General features: G+C 32.3%; 2 protein-coding genes across 3 annotated transcripts; both read right to left on the minus strand.

Moving 5' to 3' along the window:
• Positions 1-1,766: 1,766 nt before the first annotated feature.
• Positions 1,767-3,275, minus strand: LOC107926728 ((-)-isopiperitenol/(-)-carveol dehydrogenase, mitochondrial). Its single transcript, XM_041117503.1, has 2 exons — positions 2,365-3,275; positions 1,767-2,071 (listed from the first exon to the last, which is right to left on the minus strand). The coding sequence occupies exons 1-2, from the start codon at positions 3,141-3,143 to the stop codon at positions 2,068-2,070; spliced, it is 783 nt and encodes a 260-aa protein (XP_040973437.1). The 5' UTR covers positions 3,144-3,275; the 3' UTR covers positions 1,767-2,067.
• Positions 3,276-6,755: 3,480 nt separating this feature from the next.
• On the minus strand, positions 6,756-10,824 carry LOC107926727 (LRR receptor-like serine/threonine-protein kinase FEI 1). 2 transcript variants are annotated; one of them, XM_041117502.1, is made up of 13 exons: positions 10,324-10,824; positions 9,999-10,134; positions 9,842-9,913; positions 9,669-9,740; positions 9,510-9,581; positions 9,340-9,411; positions 9,143-9,214; positions 8,727-8,833; positions 8,459-8,632; positions 8,054-8,386; positions 7,708-7,962; positions 7,339-7,472; positions 6,756-7,235 (listed from the first exon to the last, which is right to left on the minus strand). In XM_041117502.1, the coding sequence occupies exons 1-13, from the start codon at positions 10,406-10,408 to the stop codon at positions 7,014-7,016; spliced, it is 1,806 nt and encodes a 601-aa protein (XP_040973436.1). In that variant the 5' UTR covers positions 10,409-10,824; the 3' UTR covers positions 6,756-7,013. The 2 variants fall into 2 exon arrangements, with proteins under 2 accessions (XP_040973436.1, XP_040973435.1); XM_041117501.1 differs by having other exon boundaries at positions 8,054-8,632; positions 10,324-10,798.
• Positions 10,825-17,823: the final 6,999 nt, after the last annotated feature.

The raw sequence follows: 17,823 nt of genomic DNA on the forward strand, positions 1-17,823 counted from the left end.
TAACTTCCTAACCAATTTGGTGACTTGATTTAGGGTGACATGAACTCAATTAGGAGCTTAAATAATAGTATGGATATGTACAATTAATGAAGGTAATAAAGTGTGCATAATAAAATTAAAATATATTGAAATATTAAAATAAAACTTTAGCTTAATGGTAATTAAATGATTTACTCATGCAATTGATGTGAGTTTAAATATCATAATATGCATATTTTTATTTTTTAAGTGAAAAGAATAAAATATCTTCAAATAATATGACTTATTTTAATTACGAAAGGGCATTCTAGTAACTTTTTAACCGAGTTGGTGACCAGATTGAGGGTGACATCAACTCTATAAAGAGCTCAAATAATAGTATAGATAGACAACTGATAGAGATGATAAATTATGCATATTAAAATAAAATTATATAATTAATTAAAAATGGTGCTTTGGTTTAGTGATAAATTTAAGTTTTTATTAATCCAGTTGGTGTGGGTTCAAATCCCACCATATATTTATTTTTACTATTTTTTTATGAAAATAAAAGACTAAAATACACTCAAATAATATAATTTATTTTAATTATGAAATGATATTTTTATAATTTTTTTAATCGAGTTGTGGCTCCATTTAGAGTGACACACTAACTTAATAAAACACTTAATAAATAATATAGTTATATTAAAATATATATTTAAAATTAATATTTCTGAATAATTTTTTATATATAATAGTTTTAAAAAGGAATAGGTTTAATTCATTTCTTATTAATATATATTGGATATATAAGTAACCCACGTATATTATACATGAGTTTTGTCTAATTTATGGATGGTTAATATTATGCACATACCTGATATTTTTTGGGTCTTAAATGAAATAATAAATTAAATTTTTTTTTTAAAAAAATTATAAAATATAATATAATAAAGTTGAAAAGTTTTTAAGGTCTTAGGAGATGAATCATTTATAAAAAAAAATTGAAAGCTCTAAGTATTTAATTAATTTATTTTAGTTTAAATTTTTTTTCTACATTAAAAATAGAAAAAAAAATTGAGCTCATTCAACTTTGTACCCTAGACGGTTGTACTCTAAAACAACTCTCACAGTGGGGCCCGATTATGCATAGAAGCTATTAATTTTTGTTTTTATTTATATTATTCATGGACGTGGAAGTAATTAAATGTTGAATATATTAATTGTAATTTTAAGCATTTTATTCAAATATATTTAGTTTAATAAGTCAAATTTCATATTTTTATCTCATCAAAATGTGACCATTAGCAAACAGAATTAAAGATATAAGACAACAACGAAAAAAAAATTGTGAAGAAAAGAGAGAGAGAAGTGAAAAAGAAATTTGCAATATTTTTATATAAACTTTCAAAGTGTATTTAGTTGAAGAATTTTAAAAATTTGGAGATTTTTAAAAGGGTAAGTATTAGATACATTGTTGGTAAAATTTTTTAGATTTTATAAGTGGGTTGAAATTTTTTTTACTACGCCCTTTAGTTTATTTGTCCAACTCTTAATTTATTTGTGGAGTCTAAAAAACTCCACTGGCAGTGTCCCAAATAATTTTCCTTTTTAAAATGCTAGCATTTTAGATTTCATCAATTCAAAATGCTAACAATTATATGGTACAAGGAGAAGGATAAAAAGCATAGCTAGGCTAGGCAAGGCCAAACTATTCTAAAGCAATTATCGTGTAGCAGTTGAAGAACTTTATCCGACGATTACATGTAAATATACTTACCCAGAAGCTTTGAGGACGCCATTGATATCAAACCATCGGCTACCCGATTACCCTCTCTAAATATATGTGTAATCCAAACCATTCAAGATAGTTGAAATAGATCTTTAATAACTCATAATACAACTAAATGATGTTGTTTTACTGAAATTGCTTGAATAAGATAAATAATTGTAGTACTATCCATATTAAGCACCACCCTTTTTAGCCCTAGATTCCAAGTTACATGCAGTTCTTCAAGATCACCCAAAACATGGTATTGAATACTATCCATGTTAAGCACCATCCTTTTTTGCACTAGATTCGAAGCTACGTGCAGTTCCTCAAAATCACCTAAAATATGGTATTGAATACAGAACAGCACAATTATAAATACTTTGCCATTATTTTTGCATATAATACAGATTCTACTTCTATTCATAATCCTTCCAAACTGTCATATTTCTAGTTGCTGGAATAATAAGATAACAACTGAATTAACACTACGTACGTGGAGTAGAAGAAAATAATTAAGTTATAAAAATACAAAAGCATATTAATTACAAAGTAATACAATCAAGTCAAAATGTTCTGCAAAAACCATAGGATTAAGAAAAAGAATTACTGAAAGCAAAAGCAAAAATTACCAAGCTTGGAAGCCACCGTCGACGGCGAGGTCATGGCCAGTAATCAACTCCGACTCATCACTTGCAAGAAACAGCACTGCATCCGCCACGTGTTCGGCTCTCAACACCGCTCCTTTCAGAGCCCTTCCAGCCTCGTAGATTTCCTCAACCTCCTCCACACTCTTCTCATGCACCTCGCATGTCATCGGCGTCGCCAACCCATTCGGCGACACACAGTTTACCCTTATACCATACATCCCTAGCTGTTTACTCGCCAATCGAACTAATCCCAACACCCCATGCTTCGACATGCAATAGTCCGTCCGCCGTTTCGTTCCATGGCTGGCCGCCACACTCGCCGTGCATACAATACTTCCTCTCACCTTTTTCTCCACCATCGCACGCGCCGCGTGCTTAACGCATGCAGACATGCCACGGAGGTTGACCGCCATCAACCCATCAAACTGTCGGAAATCAAGATCAAGAATGCTCTGATCGGATTTACTTATAATCCCAGCATTGCTAAACATTATATCAAGTTGACCATACTTTTGAATACTTAATTCGACCAATGCTTTCACTTGGTTTTCATCGGTAACGTCGCAGCGACTGTAAGTACAATTGTGGGAACCGATTGAAGTAGCTACTTGTTGGCCGAGTTGGTCTTGGATATCAGCGATGATGATCATACGGGCGCCGTGCTCGGCGAACAAACGCGCTGTGGCTTCGCCGATACCGCTTGCTCCGCCGGTGACTATGGCTACTTTTCCGGCTAATTTCTTCTTGGTTAAGTCTGTCATCTTAGATAACACGATGAAATTAATTGGTAATTCTAAAGTTGAATAACAATCCAAATGGTTATTGGATTAGAAATATGTGAGGACAAGCATGGTCGCTTTCACCTTTTTTTTCTCAAGACTCTAATGCTTGGCTTGATATACACATAAGGTTCGAAGTTGGAAGATTCTTATCTTAATTTCTTCAATTGTATCAAGTTAATTATTGAGAAAAAGGCTTTTTTATTTTTGAGGAATGGCTTGTTTCCATATAATAATTTTTAAATTTTAGTCTTAGTTAAATATTCTTTGTTATTTTTAAAATTTAATATCGTAAATATGTTATCACGTGTAATACATCTCATACCAACTTTGTAGATAATTTTTTTTTATATATTTCTTTTATCTTTATGTTTTATTTTGTGTTTCCTCATGTAGTTGCGTGTCGAATTTTATACCCAACCATTATTGCTCACAATTATCACATTTGCTTTTAACTTTTAGCTCAATATTTTTTAAGTTAAACCTTTTACTCTAAGACTGATATATGAAAATGATGTGGGAGATTGGTTTGTTCAAAATGTAGAAAAGTTTAGGTAAAAGTATGAACTTGAACTATTATAAGTTATTATGTTGTTATTATTTGAATATTGTATAACTCTAGTTTAATTGTTAATTTTTGTTACTATTTTAGAGGCATTAACTTGTTAAGTTGCAAGCATCTTAGTATTATTTAAGTATAATTGTTTTCTTTAATATATTTTCAATTTGTTGAGAAGTATTTATTTTAATGTTTTTAATGTATTTGATGTTTTATATTATTTAAATTTGTTTTTATATAAAAAAATAATCTAAAAAAATTAATACAGGCGGGCTAGGTTTGGTTTGGGTTTAAAATATTTTTAATATGGGTTGGGTTTGGTTAGAATTTCAGGTCCATTTTTCGGGTCGAGCCAAGCCTGAACCTAAGAAATGGACCTAAAGTTTTGCATTGGCCCTACTTGAACCAAACCCGACCCATGATTAGATTTATGTGGGACCTATATGATGCCTTTGTAATATTTATAGGATTTTTTTTATATTTTCATATTTTTCATTACTCTTTTAAAAATAAATAGTGAAAATAGACGTGGATCCTACAATTTTTTTTCTTTTTAAAGTGCAAGTATTAAATAGGAAATAAGATTCCTACTAAAAAAGAAAAAAGAAACAAAGGAAAAGACATAAAAGCAAAATTATCCTTTTTTATAAATGAATTTTGATTTTGTATAATTTTATATAAAATTTGATTTGATTCAATTTTCATAAATTATAAAAAATATTATCGAATTAACACCATTTTACATTGATATATTACATACAAAAACAATTATATTAATCCAATATGAAAATAAATGTTTGTATTCATTTATTCAAATGTATACAATTGAATCAAAATCAAAGTTTCAAGTATACATATTAACCGTGATTCAAGTTTCATATTTATAATCTTACAAAATCAAAATTCATGTATAACATTACTCATTAGACCAAAGTTCATATATAAATATCATATTTATTCCTTTTAGTTTTAGTAATGTAAAAAGCATGAAAATGCATTGGGTTAAATCACTTTTTAGGACCTGAATTTAGCAACTATTCTCATATTAGAGTTTAACTTTTTTTTTACCAAGTTAGGTCTTGAAATTGGCAATTGTTTTCACATTGGGGTTTGAATTTTTTTTATCCAATTTAGACATTGAACTTAGCAGTTATTCTCATATTGGGACTTGAATTTTTTTGTCTAAATTAGTCCTTGATATTTCTTTAAAAACTTTAAAGTTTAGGCCCAATGTGGAAACAATTATCAAATTCATGCCTCAAATTTGAAAAAATATTGTAGGAAGAACTTTTTAGATCAATATAATTAAAAAAAGATTACCTTCCACAACACTCATATTTTGAATAAAAAGTAACGAAATGAATAAAAACATCACAAAAAACATTACTTTTGTGATATTATAATGTAAATAAAGCAACAAAATCATAATATAAATATATACAGTAGACTATACGAGAAATTAAGATCAAATACTAGATTATATAACCATAAAATAAAAAATGAAAGATATAACCACAAAATATATCAAATATTTGCACAAGAGTCTCGCTCTCGCTGCATATTGTCTTACATTCCAAAGGCAATCATTTCCGTTTTGTTGGAATAACTGATAGTCTGCGGTGAAATTATCGAAGCTGGAATTATTTATAGGTTAAGTTATTTGCCTAGACTTAAGTTTGAAAAGATTTAAGTAAAAATATTAGAATCCATTTAAAATATAGAATAAACTCGAGTTTGAATATTCTGGGCTAACCTACTAACACCTATACTCTTTGCAAATCCTTAAAAGGTAATATATGCTATTTGAGACCCCTCCTTAACCTTGCATAAGTTGATAATAAGCTTTGTACCCAAAGAAAAGTAATTTATGAAAAAGAACTAAAAGAGCAAAGACCAACCTCTGCATTTCAAACATATTCAATATCACCAGAAAAGGAAAACAACTCTCGGTTGCTTCTAAACAAACTTTGCTGACTTTAATGGTCTTAATCTGTAATTACAACAGAAAACATGACTTTGAAGGGTAAATATTACTATAATTGCAGCTTTTGGCATCCTAGGTTAATAACAGCTAGCTGCGGCTATCAACTTAGGATGCCATGTTTCACTGTCCTTCAATGAAAGGGATTAGAGACAAAAAAGAGTTACGGGGTTTGAATTTTAATCAATAATTCAAAGCAAAGATCCAAATACACCACCATCATTTTACCCATAACTTTTTTCATCACCTTTTCCCCACTTCAAAATGATTGTCCAAACACAAAACACTAAAGTTTATCTTTCACCAAACTCCACCCATGTTTAGTTAAATGAGCACATTATCTAAAATGCTTATTCTACTCTTAATTTCAGATATAATCCTATCATCTCCATTAGAAACACATTTTAGTTCTAAAATGCAGGATGCAAGTGTGTGTGGTATGGGGGTTGGTTGCTTTGGCAACACTGAAACTCAGAAGCTATTTGCTTGAGAAGGATTGTTTTTGCGCACACCGTGGAGGAAGTCTTTAACAAAGCTGTGAAACGGGAAGAATTGCACTTCAGGAGAGTTCAAAGTTGCCACGGGGAGTATCATCATCAGGACGGGTCACTGCTTGCTTGGGAGATTGGTTCAACGTCTTATGGTGGAAACCATTGATTTAATTAATGGGGAGAATAGTAATGTTCCATATATCTGCACTTTGAAAGAGAGAATGGAGTGTTAATTTCATACATGTTTTTAGAGAGGCCAATCAATCTGCAGACTACATGGCTAATTTTAGATTGCAGACGAACACGGGACTCATTTGATAGAATTCACCTCCGAGGGAATTGAATCTTTACTGGAAGTTGATCGTGTTGGCCACAAGTTCAATCGTCTGTAACTAGGATGCTATTTAGCATCTTCTATTTATTACCAAAAAGAATAAAATGGTGGTAGCCTTCCTTTATTTCAATAGGCACCATGGCCCGGCCAGCTCATGAAAATCCAGATTATAAATTTCATAATACATAAAAAAAGAATCAACAAAATAGCATGAACATAAAGAAAAAGATGCAATGGAATGAAGATCCATCTGGTAATAAAAGTGAAAAAATGTCTCAAGCAATATTTGTTTTCAGCACTGCAGTTTCAAGTCACTGTCACAGCACAAGTGACAAGGATTCAAAACCATGCACACATAGATCAATTTCGAGATAATATACAAAAGCCCCCTAGAGTGGGACAAAATCGAAGAACATCCTACGAAAGTCGAGATGACAGCAGATTTTATGTGCAACAACCACCGTTAAATCAATATTTGTATGTTCATTCAACAATAATCTGAATGAGACTCGTAATCACTTGGGTAAGGCGACATGACCTCTTGTTCCAGTAACTGAAGTACCTGGCACATTGTTGGCCGTTCATCTGGATTTGCATCAGTACACTTCGCTGCTATTTCGAGAATTGCTTCGACAGTTTCCATGATAGCATCAGTACACCCTTTATCAACTATGTCTTCCAGACGGTTCTCTCTCAATAAAGTGTTTGTCTGCAAATGTTCGAGCAAAACAGAAAAAAGGTTATGTGTACATTCTCGGACAAATGAAAAACTATTAGTTTTTCATCGAACTCGAACAAGTTCAAGTCCTTACCCAGCCGACAACATTCAAGCCCCTCTTTGCAAAAGTTGGATCAGTTGGCCTTTTCCCGGTTACCAGCTCCAGTAAGAGAACTCCAAAGCTGTAGACATCCGTCTTTTCTGACGCTATCCCACTTTGCAGATATTCTGTTCCGTAGAAACATAACAGTAAGTGGATAATTTCTATGTTCTCGGAACAACAATGTTGGTTTACACATGCATATCACAAGATTTTACACATGCCAAGAGGCACCACTAGTTGACTCTCTATGGATCTGTCGTGAAACTTTGGAAGGAAAGTGCGTAAAATAAAGGTGAAGTGACAAAAACTACGGACGACCGAAACATTCTAGATGATGGGTTATAATAGAGAAAGAAAAACCTGGAGCCAAATAGCCAAAAGTGCCGGCAACGACAGTTGTGACATGGGCATCCTCATCCACCAAAAGCTGGGCAAGACCAAAGTCGGATACATGGGGCTCCAAGTTTTCATCGAGAAGGATATTGCTGGACTTTATGTCTCGATGAACTATCTTCGGACAACAGTCATGATGCAAGTATGCTAGTCCTCTAGCGGAACCAAGGGCTATTTTTAAACGAGCACTCCAGTTCAATAGCCTGCCTTCTTCTTTGCATTCTGAAAAAGTAGATCGATATACAAGATCACACAATTAAAATAAAGAACGATATCATGTTAACGAATGCATTTTATCTATTAAGAAGCTTACCATGTAGGAAGTCATCCAGGCTGCCCATAGCAAGATAATCATAGATAAGAAGCTTCGATGCCGGGAACCTGCAATAACCTCGCATATTAACTAAATTAATGTGTTTGATGCTGCCCAAGATCTCTAGCTCTCTCTCAAACACTTGATCAGATCCTTCGCGACTTCGATCTATTCTTTTAACAGCAAATGTTTGACAATCATTCATGACCATTCGATATACCGTACCAAATCCCCCAGACCCCACGACATCTTCTTCATCAAGGGACTCCAGCTTTTCTATAATCTCACATGAAGGATACGGTAGATCCCCATGAAAAGTTATAAGTTTAGTACCTACAAAAATGAACATAATTAACAAGCATGTATTTATACGAAAGCCAAATTTTGATAAATAAACCAACTTACTCGTATCGTGGTTGAGTTGCTTTTTAACTTCCGTGTATCTTTTAACAGCCCTTTCCTTCTTTGATAGTAGATATATCCAGAGGAATGCAAGGAGCATGACAAGCACAAGGACCATTGTCAACATTGCACCAATCATCACACCTTTTATGTAATGAGATGATCGTTTCGTAGGAACTGCAAAAGCCAAAAAGGATAGCTGCATCTTATTACATGCATAAAGCTTTATAAGAATGTAACAACTAAAGCGGCACGTAACAACAAAGCATGCCTGCTACTTCATCACTTTCAGCATGAGGTAAGACTGCAGGAAATCCCAGTGAAGTTTGACAAGGCTTGTTAACCTGTTGGCCACATAGATCCAAATTGCCAATAAACCTGAACATAAGCAAAAAAATCCTGATCAAGCTACATTGGTTAGGTTATTTACCGCTTCCACATACATTGATGCAAAAAGCTACAATCTTATGCTAAACTTAAGAGTTGGTGCAACTCTTCATTTTTCTTGAAATACTAGTTTCCAACTCACATCCGAAGATGGTTATGGGAATATGGCCCTCCAGATAGCTGTGTCGGCCACATATATGTATCCAACACTCCTGAGCCCAAACAACATAGTATTCATCCACATATTATAGCAAAGCATAGACATAAAAAGATGGTCATGGCAATGAGAAGGGTACTCACGAGTTGTTCCTAAAAGTGCTGAGGACTCCAATATCCAGGATTTCACCAGAGAAAAAGTTGGTAGACAAATTGCTGCCACAAATAGCAATCATCGAAAGTTTAAGGAACCTCATTTTCTTGTTTACAATTATATTATTAATTCAATCCTAAAACAACCCAAATTAACATTGGCAAGCAACAATTCTTCATGAACTTACAGGTAATGCAATCTTGTAAGATGACCTATGGATGAAGGTATAGCACCCTTTAGCAAATTGCTCGATAAATCCCTAAAAACCATTTTTCCAACATATTTATTCCGTTGCTAAGCACAATTAACAATTATGCCATGCAACTAAAGAAACAGTAGCATATCCAAGAATCTTACAGTATGGTGAGAAAGGTAAGGTTTCCAAAATTTGACGGTATGCCTCCTTGCAGGTAGTTATTTCTTAAGTAACTGTGCAGACAATCAATTCCAAAAATGAGACAAGAACAAGACAAGTGAAACATGAACTAATGCCTAAAATGAATTTATTCTGCTTACAGGGCTCTCAGTTCAGTACAATTGGTAAGTTCATTAGGAATTTGTCCATGTAGATTGTTCTGGTGCAATGCCCTGCAAAAAAAAAAAAGGTGGGGCATAACAAGAACAAGAATCAAAATCAGCCTAATGTTTGTTAACGTTATTTAGTGTTGAAAAATGGGAATTGAACTCACAGTCTTTGTAATCCCTTGAGTTTGCCAATGCTGGGAGATATTATGCCTCCTAGTTGCATGTATGGTAGATTGCTGTAAAACCAACCCGTAAGAATGAATATATATATTATATAAGTAATAGAAAATAAAACTAAGTAGAAGTAAACGGGAGGCTTACATTGAACGGACTCTATGGTCATTAGGATAACAAGAAATGCCAGTCCAATTACAAGGATTTTCATCAGTTGCTTGCCAGTTTCCAAGAAAATTTTTACTGTCATTCAATGTGCTTTTGATCTCCAACAATGTTAAACCTTGTAAAATCCAATATAAAAACAGAAATATCAGCTCATAGAAAACAAAAACAAAAAAAAGTTCAACTTTACTTCAGATCAAACACTAAGCTGAAAGTTTAGCACTTTCCCTCTACTTTCCCATAAAAAAAAATTCAAACTTTAGGTAAAAAAAAACACTAAAATAGTGATGGGTATTTTAGTTATTACCATCCAGAGTGAGAGCAGAAGAGCCAATGCTCCAAAGGGTTGAAGCAAAAATGAAAGAGAAAAGGCAACTCAACAACACCCTCATTTTCAAGCTCAATCTTCAGGGAAGTGTTATAAAAGGAGGAAGGTTTGAAATTTTGTATAATAAAAAGGGAGGTTTGAAATTTGATTAAACCAATGAAAGAGAAGAGAGATGCTGTGTGTTTTTACCAGGCAAGACCAATATTTTATGGAACAAAAAACTAAAGGCAATCTGTTTCTTTTAAAAAAGAAAAGATTTCATAGAACATGGTGCAGGCAGAAGTAGCCGTTGTTGTGCCCCAAAAACAAAATTCAAACAGATTTCATATTAAAAGTAAGTATTGTTTGAAAAAGCCTGACACTGCACTGAAACCTGTCTGACTCACTCATAAAATTCCAACAATGCACGGAGCTGGAGCTGTTTCTCTGTAGCAAGGCTCTGTTTCCATAGGTGCAATGTAATAGAAGCTGCTTATTTACCTTTTATCTCTTAATTATGGATTGAGAATTTTATCTTTGTTTATGGAAATACAGCGCGTTTGATAGTAATATAATAGAGTTGAGTTCAACTTGCTTAATTTTGGTTAAGGCTGTACCTACTGTCATTTACTTTAAACACCTTTTTATTTAAGGAACAAATTAAATATTAATTTAATTAATAATTCAAATATTATAATAAAAATTTTCAAATTATAATTAAAATGTTTTTACTATATTTTATTTATAATATAATTTTACTTTATCTAATTAATGTAAAATAATATTATTTAAATCATTGATTGAATTAGTGTTACTATCAATCAAGCACAAACTCAGTTATTAAAATTATTAAAATGTCCTTTCTTATTTAAATAAGTCTATGGGATTTTTTTTGGGTAATTGAATTTTTTTACATTTTCTTCATTCAAAGAAATCATCTTTTACTAAAATTTTGGTAGATTTAAACTTTATCAGATTTTTTGTTTTCATTGGTAGGGTGTTTTTCAGATGTTGTCCGAGTAAAGAAAACATCATTTCTAGAGGTTCATCGTTTTAGGTTTCGTTGATGGGGTATTTTTAGTATGTTCTTCAGATAAAACATGATATTCACCAATTTATTAACTTTGTATATGCCAAGGCTGTAATTTTAAAATTGCATTTTGTCCATAGCTATTTCTTCAATTGGGTAACATGTTTAATACTGCTTAATTATTTTGTTGTAGTACAGTCAATATTTTTTAAATTGAATATGTGCTCTGGTCAATCATTTCAATGTTTTGAATCAATATTTTAATTAATTTTCGGTTTAATTAGATTCAAACAACATTAAATTAAAGTGAAAATGGTGAATGTGTGCTTAGATGCTACAGTTACTATGTTTAGCTAGTAATGATTAAAATAAATATATGGCTAGTTCTTTTAAGGTCTTTTCCTTTTCATCATCTCAATTCTCTCTTTCTAACTCATTTTATTTAGATTTAAATGTTAAAAAGTGTAAAATTATTAAGTGGATCCCTCCCCATCAAAATATATGAGTGCTCTCCCCTTGCCTTCGATGGTTAGGTGTTTCACACTTAAACCTAAGCAAGGTTCCAGAGCTGGTAAGAAGAGAAATTAAAGATTATTTGTCTTATTTGATGGTTCCTTTGAGTGGTTTTTTTTTTATTTGGATAATGTTTTAATTTCTTTTAACTATACTGATCCTAAGATTGGGTTTTTCTTACTTTTTGTCGATTTTCCATCATCGATATGGCAAGTTTCATTGCAACCGTCACTGGAATCTGACCTTCAATCCATCATTTTCTTGGAATTGTTTTTTTAAGTGTTTTTATAAAATTTTAAATATTTTTATTATTTTTTTAAATTATTAGAAATAATTGGATTTTTTTATATTTTTACACTATTTATCATTTTTATATATTTTTTTAACATTTAACAATATTTTTGTTTTTTGCATTTAAATTTCACAAACATTGTTAATCTTAGTCTGCGAAATGGCACCTTTTGTCTGCAGAATAGCTCGTTTTATTTTAGGACTCTTTAGGTTTATTTTTGCCTAGGTTTTCACGTTTTGCTTGGTGTTTTGTTCGTTTTTTCCCTGCTTTGATTTTCAGTTGGATGTGTTGACTAGTTCTCACGGAAAATGAAATGGCGGATCTGGGTATTGGGGAAGAAGATGATGAGGTCTTGCGGGTTGAGAGGGTTTCGGAGAATCAAGAGAGTTTGTCTTATCTTTGTTTGGTAGGTTGTTTTATTACGGCGAGTGTTGTGCATTTTCCGACCATGCGTAACACTTTAGTGAATCTCAGGTATCTATTGGGGGTATTCAAATCTTAAATTTGGGGGAGAAAAGGTTTTTGTTATTTTTTTCCACAAGGTTGACATTGAGAAAGTTTTGAAGAGTGCTCCTTAGATTTTCAATAATCATTTATTGGTGTTTCATCGTTTGAAAGAGAATGAAGACCCGATGAATATGGCGCTGATTTATACGTACTTTTGGGTTCAAATCCATGGTTTGCTGTCGGATTTCTTCTCTAAGGTTGTTTCTAGACAATTGGGGAATTTTATTGGGTTTTTTTTAGGAGAATGACTCAAAGCATGCCAGTGAGGGTTTTACTCAATTTATGTGGGTTAGGTTGCAGTTGGATATTAAATCTCTATTGAAACGTAGAAAGAAGATCCAAGTTTCCTCCCAAAATCACATATATGTGAAGTTTAAATATGATAAACTCACACTTTTTTGTTTTCTATGTGGATGTTTGGGTCATAGTGATAGTCTTTGCCCAGTCAGACTTAGAAAATGGTGGATGAATTGGATAGGGCTGGGACATTTCGTTACAAGCGCCGATATGAAGAGTTGTTACAGTAGATAGCATTTGGCTACGAAAATGGGGTGAGAGGGTTTTTCGGGAGAGAATTTGATTAATTGGTCAAGAGGAAGAAATGATAATAATTTCTCAGGATCAGGTAATTGGTAGAGGATTAATCTTATTTTGGGAATAAATCTAAAAGGTGCCTCTTCGGGTGACGAAGAGAGACAGAAGGGCTCTGTTACTAGTACGAGGCAGGAAGCGCTCTATTACTAGTACGGGGCAAGATCCTATGATTTATGATTTAGAGGATTACCCGATTGAGGGTTCTGATAGGAAAAAGAGACAAAGAACTATAGATTTCTTTGGTATGGTTTATAAGTTTTCGAATTCTGAGGAGAAAATGGATGAGCTTTTTTTGGCTTGTCAAAATAATTCATTGATTTCTACCAAGAGGCTGGTCGGTCGGCAGCAATGAAGATCATGAGTTGGAATCTTCATAGGTTAGGGAGCTCACGAGCTATGAGGAGGCTTTGCACATGCTGAAACCTTATAATCCTCAAATCGTCTTTTTTATGGAGACAAAGCTTGATTCAAATAAAATGGAAAAGGGTACGTAGGAAGGGTGCTTTTGTTCATGGTATTGAGGTGAGGGCGGGTGAAACCAAGGGAGGGCTTAGTTTGGGCTGGAAAGTAGATGTATCGGTAAAGTTAAGGAGTTTTTCGAGAAATCATAGTGATGTTGAGATCGAGGGGATATAGATAGTGAAAAATGGAGATTGATAGGGTTTCTTAAATTAAGATCAACATTTACCTTGGTTGGTATGGGACTTTAATGAGATCTTCTATTTTTTTTGAGATGAAATGGGGTATTCCAAGGGATAAGGGATGTATGGAAGAATTTCATAATGTGTTAGGTGGTTGCCAATTGGAGGATTCGGGTTATGTGGTACCTTGGTTCACTTGGGAGAGGGGGAATTTGCCAAAAACAACATTAGAGAGAGATTGGACCAATGATTGCTAACGTTGTGTGCTAGGAGAGGTTCTCTACTTTTTCATTGAGGCATCTGTCTCATTCATTCTCTGGTCATTGTCCGTTGTTGGTAGATACTTTGCAGGAGGTTGCACGTCAAAGAGTGGGGGGATTCTGTTTTGAAGCTTGTTGGATGTTGGAAGTGTAATAATCCGAATTTTACGGTTATCAAAAAAGTGTATTTTCGAGTCTCCGTTACTAAAAAAAATAGATCCGTAAATATTTATCAAAAATATTTAAAAAGTTAATTGAGTGGTTAATTAGAGTTTAATTAAGTGAATTTAGCTTAATTAAGGATAATTGGATAAAATGATTAAATTGAATAAAGTGTGAAAGTTTAATTATAGATTAAAAGAAAATAAAAAGGACCAAAATGGCAATTATGCTATTTAGCATAAGTGAGGCGGCATATAAAGTAAAAATCTAAGATTATGATATTAAATTAATTTATTATAATTATATTATAAGATATTTATATGATAAACAAATTAGTATAAAGGCAAATGTATAGTAAATAAAATATACAAGTGTATGGATAAAAATACATACATTTGTAATACATGTATTAGATATTAAATAGATATTTATTATTTTATAAAAGATATTTATTAATTAAATAATTATATTATAAGATTTTATATGATAAATATATTAAATAATGACAAATGTTTGGTTATAAATAGGTACAAATGTACTAATAATATACACATGAATAAATAAATAATACTTATTATTTATAAATACATGTGTGTGTGTATATATATAAAGGACGGAAATAAAAGGAGGAAAAATGAGAGAAATAAAGAAACAAAGCAAACGAAACAGAAAGCAGGGGAAGGAAAGAAAGAAAAAGAGAAAAGAAAGAAGAAAAGGGAAAATTGAAGGTGTGAAGCTTAGAAGTTTAATAGGAAAGTTAATTTAGCCATTTTTACTTAATTTTGATGTTTTAGAAGTTTTGGAACAAAATTTTGATGAAATTAAGTTGATATTTTGAAAGATATTAGATTTCTAGATAATGTTCATGTTGAGTAAAATAATGAAATAAGGGTTAAATTGATAGAAATTCAAGTTAGAAATGGAATAAGGATTGAATTGTAAAGTAATCCATAAGTTTTATGTTGAAGGGCTAATTTTTAAAGTTATTATGGATGAGTGCTGGACGCATATGATGAATAAACATAGAATTGAAGCTTAAATTTTGATATATGATAATTTTATCAAGTAAAATTAACGGAAATTGATTTTAGGACCTAATTGTGAAAATGTTTGGAATTAAAGTCTAGTCCTGAAATTATGATTTCCAAAAGTTATAAAGTAGTTTAAAGTGATAGAATAAAGTGTTAATTGAGAAAAATCAGCTCAATTGAAAGGCTAATTGAGTAGGGACGAAATTGTTATTTATTAAAGCTTAAGGGAAAAATGGTAATAAACAGCTTACACTAAAACAATATTGGACAGCAGCAGTAAACTAACTTTGAAAAATCACCATAAATTATAAAAATCGAATTAGAAGATGAACCAAATATGGAATTAAATATTATTGAGTCTAGTTTCTTATAGAAGAAATGGTGTAGGAAATGGAATTGTGAATCATGAGATATAATAAATTTTGTGAGACAATGTCAGAATGATTTCGGGTCTCCCTGTTCTGACTTTGGAAAATCATAAAAAATTGGAGAAAAATAAATAGGCTCTTAAAGTTATATGTTTAAAATCCTTAATGAGTCTATTTTCAATATAAATAAACGAGAACATCATCCGAATCCTGTACAATGAGATAATTAATTTTTAGTAAAGAAGAGTCAGAACTGTCAGACAGCAGAATAATGGTGACTTTAAAGAATAAACTGTACTTAATGGATAAACCAAAAATTATGAAAATTTTAAGGTAAGAATATACATAAGTCTAGTTTCATGAAAAATTAGCGGATCTTAATTTAGAGTTCTTTAGCTCAAGATATAAATAATTTAGTGACTATGACGCAAATAGACAGTTTTGAATATACATATAAGTAAATAGTGAAATTATTGATAATCTTACTTGTAGCATGTTATATAAATTAAGGATGTGGAATGGAGAGGAGGAGGAGGATAATATGTATGAATATTCAGCTAGCATGGCTAATTTGTATGTTCTAGGCTCAGGGACTAAATTGAATAAAAGTAAAACTTTAGGGGTAATTCTGTAAAAATATAAAAAATGACCATATTGAAGGAAATGAATTGTTTTATTGTCTAAGTTAATAAATTGAATGAAATTATTAATTTATATTAAGATTGGGTGAAAAACCGTGGAAAATGGAAAAACTATCAAAATGCCCATGAATCTTGGTATTTTTGCAATTTAGTCAGGTAAGTTCATGTAACAGAATTATGCATAATTATAAGCTTGAATTAAATATTATACTTGTGAATTGTATTTTTGTCATGCATAAGAAATTGATATGGATATATTTGATAATGCCCAATAAAACGATAAATCTTTTAAACAAAGGAAAATCGATGGATGTAAGTTTCCCGAATTGATTGTAGTTCTGCATATGTTGCAGACACACCATAGCTTGAAAGAGCGTCCCAATATTAGCCCTCTCGAGCTTCCTGTTATATGGTTCTTGCGAGCTTCCCGTTATAGCTTTTTGGAGCGTCCCGATAGGTTGTGATCCGCATGTGTTGTGGACACACCGTAGCTCTTAAGAGCGTCCCGTTATATGGCTCTTCGTGAGCTTCCCGATAGGCTCTTTGTGAGCTTCCCGATAGTGCTCGCTTGAACTTCCCGATATATGGCTATCCGGAGCTTCCCGATATGGTTCTTTGTAAACTACCTAATTTTGGCTCTATTGAGCTTCCCGTTTTAGCCTGGATTAGCTTCTCGATATGGATCTTTATAAGCTCCCCGTTAAATAGCTCGAGACGGTAAAAAAGATTTAGCCCGGACGGGTGATCCTATCTTGATATAGCCCTCCCAAAGAATACGTGTAAAATGGATTTAACCCGGACGGGTAATCCAAATTAGGGTCTGAATTTAGCCTGGACTGGTAATTTAGATCCAAGCTCATTAGAGTAATTTTCGTTGCAGGGGATTTAGCCTGGACTGGTAATCCCGACAATACTCTATGAGTTTATATTACAGGAGATTTAGCCTGGACTGGTAATCCCACTATAAGGATGAGGTTCGCGGGAGTGTGCTATCTGATTTTGAATGTATAAGACCATGGTTGAAAGATACCATGGCAACCTGATATGAAATAAATAAGACCATGGTTGAAAGATACCATGGCAACATGACAGAAAATGAGTAAGACCATAGTTGAAAGACACTATGACATCATGTCGAAGATAAATAAGATCATGGAAGAGAGACGCCAAGATATCTGTTGAGCAACTAATATTCAGGTAATATGTACCAGATGACAAATAGTTATATGAATTGGTTATACAAAATGGTTGTGTGAAATGTTTACAGGAATTGGTCATATGGAAATATATGTACAAAATAGTTGTATGAAATAATTAAGAAGATAGATAAATGAAATAAGTATAGGTACATGGAATTTAATTTATGTTAAGTTTAATAAGAACTATTACCGAAGTAAATATACATAAGATATAAGGAAATGATGGTGCATGAAATATTGATGTAACGAAATGAATGATATA

Source organism: Gossypium hirsutum, chromosome A07 (genome assembly GCF_007990345.1).
Source record: "Gossypium hirsutum isolate 1008001.06 chromosome A07, Gossypium_hirsutum_v2.1, whole genome shotgun sequence".
In the NCBI taxonomy this organism is placed as follows: Eukaryota; Viridiplantae; Streptophyta; class Magnoliopsida; order Malvales; family Malvaceae; genus Gossypium; species Gossypium hirsutum.

Coding starts and splice junctions, on each gene's coding strand:
- LOC107926728 (XM_041117503.1), bottom strand. CDS start 3,143: ATGACAGACTTAACCAAGAAGAAATTAGCCGGAAAAGTAGCCATAGTC.
- LOC107926727 (XM_041117501.1), bottom strand. CDS start 10,408: ATGAGGGTGTTGTTGAGTTGCCTTTTCTCTTTCATTTTTGCTTCAACC. Junction 9,741..9,841: donor CTCAAGGGATTACAAAGACT/GTGAGTTCAATT, acceptor TTTTTTTTGCAG/GGCATTGCACCAGAACAATC. Junction 7,473..7,707: donor TTTTGGCTATTTGGCTCCAG/GTTTTTCTTTCT, acceptor TCTACGGAACAG/AATATCTGCAAAGTGGGATA.